Source organism: Plasmodium falciparum, assembly GCF_000002765.6.
Source record: "Plasmodium falciparum 3D7 genome assembly, chromosome: 11".
NCBI lineage: Eukaryota > Apicomplexa > Aconoidasida > Haemosporida > Plasmodiidae > Plasmodium > Plasmodium falciparum.
This window is the reverse complement of record NC_037282.1, coordinates 1,087,501-1,095,000: the sequence shown is the minus strand read 5'-3', so window position 1 is coordinate 1,095,000 and position 7,500 is coordinate 1,087,501. Positions and strand designations below refer to the sequence as shown.

The 7,500-nt window shown below is 19.6% G+C and overlaps 2 protein-coding genes across 3 annotated transcripts in view; one reads left to right on the top strand and one right to left on the bottom strand.

Moving 5' to 3' along the window:
* The window catches only part of PF3D7_1128100 (prefoldin subunit 5, putative), a gene marked incomplete at both ends in the record, with an annotated part of 1,023 nt that extends 931 nt beyond the window's left edge, over window positions 1–92 (top strand). Inside the window, one exon of the mRNA XM_001347927.1 lies at window positions 1–92. This exon is cut by the window's left edge and continues 159 nt beyond it. Within this exon, the coding sequence (XP_001347963.1) occupies window positions 1–92 (92 nt within the window).
* Window positions 93–1,895: 1,803 nt separating this feature from the next.
* The window catches only part of PF3D7_1128000.1 (conserved Plasmodium protein, unknown function), a gene marked incomplete at both ends in the record, with an annotated part of 5,792 nt that continues 187 nt past the window's right edge, over window positions 1,896–7,500 (bottom strand). The window contains 4 exons of one of the 2 annotated variants that reach the window (XM_001347926.1): window positions 1,896–2,333; window positions 2,495–2,752; window positions 2,911–3,068; window positions 3,172–7,500. The exon at window positions 3,172–7,500 is cut by the window's right edge and continues 187 nt beyond it. In XM_001347926.1, coding sequence (XP_001347962.1) covers window positions 1,896–2,333; window positions 2,495–2,752; window positions 2,911–3,068; window positions 3,172–7,500 — 5,183 coding nt within the window. The remainder of the gene's footprint in view (window positions 2,334–2,494; window positions 2,753–2,910; window positions 3,069–3,171) is intronic. The other variant, XM_024473321.1, reaches the window with a different exon arrangement.

The following is a 7,500-nucleotide window of genomic DNA, read 5'->3' as shown; positions in this document are numbered from 1 at the left end:
AAATAGATCTTTGCAAGAATTATATTCAAATTAAAAGAAGAGAGCAACAAATGAATGCTCTAAATATGCCACAACAACCAACAAGTTCATAAAAGATTAATTAAATGGAATATGTATATATATATATATAGGAATATAATTTTTATATGTCTTTTTTAATTAGTACAAACACACATATACACACAAAAAAAAAATAAAATAATAAAATAAATGAACCTATTCGTCTAATATTTAAGTATAATTTTATTTATGCATATGGTACATATTATATGTAGCATATGACATACATATATATACACATGTATATATATTTAATTTTATTTTATTAAATGTTTATATATATATATATATATATATATATATATATATATATATGTGAACAATTTATTATGATATATATCTTCTTATATATGCATTTATTAATCTGATTGCGCATTTTTAATAATCGTGATTTTTTTTATCATGATGATATTTTCAACGATTACATATTTTAATTTAAGAGGTATATTATTTTTTTATATGAATATAAAATATTATATGATAAATAATAACAATACAAAGCTATATTTGTAAAAAATTGAATTAAATATAACCAGAAATGTAAATGTTCAGAATTTTTATCTGTTAAAAAAAATAAAAAAATAAAATGAATGTAATATAAATATGGTTCCATATTACTATAAGTTATATAAATATATTTTATATATTGTGTTATGTAAAATATAATTTTATCTATTAAATAATCCTTAGAAAATTTATTTTATTATTTTTTTTAATAATTTCATTATTTCAACATTTCATTATTTCAACGTATCATTATTTCAACGTATCATTATTTCAACATTTAATTATTTCAACATTTAATTATTTCAACATTTCATTATTTCAATGTTTCATTATTTCAACATTTCATTATTTCAACATTTCATTATTTCAACATATCATTATTTCAACATTTCATTATTTCATTGTTTCATTATTTCAATGTTTCATTTATGTGTACAAAAAATAATATACCATAATTTCTTATATATTTTAATCCTGTTGATATTTCTTTTAAACATTTTTTATCAAGTATATTAATCAATTTTGAAGAACATAATATATGTTTAATAATATTTTAGGTATATTCCAAAAGGATATTTTTCTTATTTATATTTTATATAATATATTCCAAATATCGTTTTAAATATTTATGTAGATCTTTCTTTATATGTGTGAATTTCCTTTTCTCTTGTTTCTTTATTTACATAAGTTTGCAACTCAAAACATTTTTTTTTTTTTTTTTTTAAAGTAATTTATCACATATATTTATTATATCAAAAGTTAAACACATACACAATTAAATTGAAGGAAGAAAAATATAATAAGACATGAACATAGAAGAAATAATAACACATGGGATAAATGAAAATTTAGATTTTCTTTACACAAAAAGATTAAATACATTTCTTTCATTTTATTTATATTTTTTATACATTTTATATAAAATTTTGGGTAAATGCCCATATCATAATAATCAGGAAAAATCTCTATTCCCTTTTTTTTTTTAAAACGTTAAAAAAAAAAAAAAAAAAAAGTTTAAAAATAAATAAATATACATATATTTAAAAAAATATAAATTAATATATATATGTAAAAATATTAAAACACGCATAAATAATATCAACAAAAAAAAAAAAAAAAAAAAAAAAAAAAAAAAAAAAAAAAAAAAAATTATTTATATATATATTATATATATATTATATATATATTATATATATATTATATATATATATATATATATATAAACATTACGGTATTGTTAGTGTGATATTATACAACCCATTTATATCTTAAAAATTGATACATGTTGTAAACACATATATAATTTTTTTTTTTTTTTTTTTTTATTTTCATTCCTCTTTTCTTTCATTGTATAAACATGTCTTTTTATCTTTTTCAGTAGAATCATTTAACAAACATACTTTTTTGCTTCCATGATATAATTGATCCAGATCTTTTTCTTCTAATAATTGTGATGATAATCTTATTCTGAAATTTTTCTTTTCGTTTAAATTTGCATCACCCTTTGATTTATCAAAACTACTACTCTTAGAAAAATCAGTTAAATCACTTTTTTCATTACACACATTGAACAATAAATTGCTTTCCTTCTCACATTCATTTTTTTCATTCATATCCCATAATTTTTTCCACTTTTCTTTTCTTTTCTTTTCATCATCACACCAGAAATCTTCAAAGTTTTTAAATTGCACGTTGTATGTTTTGTTGAAGGTAACAAATAATTTTTCTTTGCACTTGCTTATAATCTGTCCGTATGCTTCACAACCCTACAAAAAAAAAAAAAAAATATATATATATATATATATATATATATATATAATTCATTGGAATATATTCCATTCATATATAAAACGTTTATATTTTTCCACATAACTTATTGCAACATATATATATATATATGTATATTTTTTTTTATATATGTGGGCACCTTTAAAAACTGATCAAAAGATTTACTTTTATTTTCTTCTAAAAATTTGGATAAAATTTTTTCGACTTTACGAACAGAAGTGAAATGTTTTTTATTAGCTTTCTGCTGTATATTTAATAAAACATTTTTTTTCATTTCATCGAAATCGTTCATTTCCTTTTTTCTATTCAATTCTTGGATTATGTCTTCTAATGCTACGGATATGCAACCATTGAAAACATTTCTTTCCTTCATGGGATTTTCCAAATAATAATAAATCTACAAAAATAAAAATATAAATAAAATATATATATATATAAATATAAACATATATATAATTATATATATATATATATATATATATCCTTTTATAAATGTATACACATAAAATTTTTTTTTTTTTATCCTTTTTTTTTTTTTTTTTTTTTTTTTTGTACTTGTGGCGGTGCTATTGATTCCTCCGATATTGGACTTACCACATTTTCATATTTATCATATACTGTATTTTTTTTGTTCAAGTAAAAATTTATTTTGTTTTTACTAAACGTGTTAAAGTTCCAGAAGTTATGAGCATCCTTTATATCCTTCCAGTGTTCTAAAAGAAATAATATATACATATATATATATATATATATATATATATATATATATATTTATCTATTTCATTTCATTTCATTTTATTTATTTTTTTTTTTTACCGGAATATTGAGTGGCTTGATCAGGGTCCGAAATAGAGGAAACAAAACATGTAGGTAAGACCATTTCATTGTAATTAACATTACAATATATTTTTTCCTTTTGATCAATAATATTAAACATTAAGAATTGTTCATCCGTATCAGATATAAGATTATTTAAATAATATCTATAAAAGAAATCTCTATATGATTTATTTGCTTTCATTATTTCTTTTTTTTTTTTTTTATAAAAATATAATTCTTTCATTTCATGACCATATAATTGTAATAATTCATCTTCTTCTTTTGTAAATGTGGATATTAAAAAATAACATGTTATATTTACATTTTTGAAATATTTTAAGAATGATATATGATCATTTATTATTATGGATACATCATATATATCTAGATTATTTAGATTTTCCTTTTGTTCTTGATTATTGTTAGGTAATGTAAAATATGTAATTGCATTAAAATCGTTTAATCCATATAAATGTAATAATATTTTTATAAGTTTCAATATTTTTTCATCTCCAGAATAACATATGACAATTTTTTTTTTTATTAAGATACATTTTTTTATAATATTTTTTAATATTTCAAATTTTTCCGAAATATTAAAATCTTTTAATAAAAATAAATCTTCATTTAACAATAATAATGGATGTATACATGTATCTCTTTTATGTTTTTCATCAGCATGATCATATATACATTTTTGTACACCACTCATATATGTTAGAATAAAAAACAAATTTTTGTTTTTTTTTATTTCTTTTTCATTATTTAATTGTAATAATGTATCCTCATTCTTATTATCATTATTTTTCGAAATATCATTTTGTTCATCATCTTTTATATTAAGATTTATAATATTTTGTTCTTTTATTTGATCTTTGAAAAATACATTTTTTTGTTTATTTAATATACAAAAATGGGAAATAAAATCTAACATCATATTATTTATAATTTTCTTATCATCTTCACTATAATTCATTTGGATATTATCCAAAAACGATTTATTAAAAAATGGATTATTTAACAAAAATAAAGAAGATATAAAATTCCAATTATCACAAATATTATTAAATATTAATATTTTCTTTTTATAATTTAAAAAACACAATTCATTCAATATACTAATTTGATTTATTATATTAAAATGACACATATCTAATATAATAATATCACATGTAACATTCAAAGTTTTAGGTAAAAAATCTATACATATAATTAAATTATTATTTGTATGTTCTACCTTATTCTCAATTATATTTTCTTCATTTTTATATATTGTTATATTACTAAATGTAAAAAACAAACTTTTCCATTTCATAATATTTAATATAGATGTTATTATTAAAATATTTTCTTTATTTTTTAAATTCTTATTTACTATATATGCAGCTTTTAATTTTCTCGAATTATTTTTTTCACTATTTATAATTAACGCATAATTCTTGTCGTATAAAAATTCTACATAATTGAAGGGTACATCAAATTGGATTTTTTCTTTCTCATATTCTACCAGATTAATATTTTTAAACACATCACAGATATGGTTATTATCACCATTATTATCACCATTATTATCACCATTATTATCACCATTATTATCATTATTATTATCACCATTATTATCATCATTATTATCACCATTATTATCACCATTATTATCACCATTATTATCATCATTATTATTATTCATTTCAATTTGGTGCTCATCAATTTTTTCCTCAAAACGTTCATGGGGAAAATAACTTTCTACAGCCAACTTTTTTTTCATATGCTCAAAATAATCAGAATATATATTAATTTTTTTTTTTATATATGTAAATTTTTTTTCCTCAATATTAAAAACATTCTTTTTAATCAAATTATATTTGTCAACATTTTTCATATACTCATTATAATATATATTATATTCATTAAACATACTGTCAAATAATTTATTCTTTGCTTCGACAAAACTAATTTTTTTTTGCTTTTCTATTTCTTCTTCATTTGAAGTAGATAAACCATTGCTTTCTAAAAATCGGGTCACAAAAATGTTGTATCTTAATTTTGTTTGTATTTTATATAATAACACTTTATTCTTTTCTAAAAAAAATATTTTGTTTATACCTTCTAGCAAATTATTTTTATTGTTTCTATAAATATAATAAAAAAGATATCTTACATATTTATTACGATAAATTAAATCACGTACATTTATAACTTCTTTTGTTAAAATTTCCATAAATTCGTAATACTGAAAAGGTAACTGTCTCATATATTGAGAATTATCATCACCAGAATTATTATAACCACTAAAGTTGTTATTATTGTTGTTGCTTTCATCGTTTTGAAATAAACTCTGATTTTTTAACATCTGTAAATAATTATATATCTCGTTATAAACCTGATCATAAAATAAAAAATCAAACGGTTCAATTACATATTCATAATAATTTATATCTATCGTATTATTTTCATTCATATTAAGAGGGTTCAACTTTTCTATTTTATAATCATCTAAATGGAAATTGCACATCATGGCAATTTCACATGTGCTGTTATTTTGTTCTAAACAATTCTGATCATTTATTTGTGGACTTATAGCACCCTCCCCATTATTATCATCCTTATTAACATGATCGTCGACGTCGTCGTCGTCGTTGTTGTTGTTATTATTATTACTATTACTAATAGGATGGTCACTTTTATTATCATCCTCAATTACATTATTTACATCTCCCATACTATCAGGTGATACTATGCTCGCCGATGTCTTATTTAAACTTTGATCATTATTAATCCCACAAACATTATAAGCATCAATATCCTTGAACAATAAGACGTTCCATTCATTTATTGAATAAAGCGTGATATATTTAAATACTATAAAATGTATATACACCAACAAATTATTTATATAATTAACCTTTTTCAGTGAATGATTGAAATAGAAATTTTGTTCTGGAGATTGAACATGAATATTATTAAAATTAGATTTAAAAAATAAATCACATTTTTTCTTCATAATATTATTTATAAATTTATTGTGTGCATATGAATCAGTGAAATGTTTAAATTGGTGATCATTCACTTTGTCATTATTTTTATCATTATTTTTATCATTATTATTGTTCCTGTTTGTGTCCATTCTTTCCTGTTTTAATTCTATATGCATATTTTCTTTATACTCCCTTTTTTCTAACAAGTCAATATATAAATCCACCTGCTTGTTCAATCTCCTTAGTGTCTTTATATCAAATATGTCTGAATTATTGTGCTCTTTTTTTTTTTCTAAATTTTTAATATATTTGAATATATATAATAGAGCCCTTATTCTTTTATCATTTAAATTTTTTTTTTTCTTACAAGAATTATATAATAAATCTAACATATTATAATAATTGTTTACATTTTTGTGGTTATCTAATTTCTTATTATGTTTTTTAAGTTGATAAATTTTGTCTAAATCTTTTAAATATTTAACAACAAAATTGTTATTTATATTATTCACATTGTTATCATCTTGGTTTATATTTCCTATATCGGAATTAAAATAATTATTTTTATTATTATATATGTAATTATTCTCACAACTTTCATACATCCCAGAATTATTGTTTATATCATATTCAATATAATTATTATTTAGCTTGTTTACATTATTGTTTGAGTTGTTTTGTTTTAAGCTTATTATATTATACCTTCCCTTACCATTTATATCTGTATTATTCACATAGTTAATATGATCATTCATATGCTTCATGACAATTTGATAATTCCCTGTTTTAAATTCATTGTTATAATATCCATTAGGTATATTATTCATATTGTTCACATTATTTATATTGTTCACATTATTTATATTGTTCATATTGTTCATATTGTTCACATTATTCATATTGTTCATATTGCTCATATTATTCACATTATTCATATTATTCACATTATTCATATTATTCACACTATTCACACTATTCACACTATTCACATTATTCATATCCATATAATAATTAATCAAATTGTTATTTACATCTTTATAACTTATATTATACATATTATCATCACTAAACGTAACGTTTTTTTTCTTCTTTTTATTATTATGACTACTTGTAGTACTACCACCATTATTACCTATATTATTATTCATCCTATTATTAGGGTTTTTTTTCGATTCCTTATATTCATTTCTTAATAATATATTTTCATTTTCTACAATATTAACAGAATTGTTTATAAGATTATCATTATGAAAACTATTCACATTTTCATACTCACCACAAACTTTCTTTTCCATATTTATATTTTCCTTATTCATATAATTACCTCCATTCATCTCTACATTACCCATAT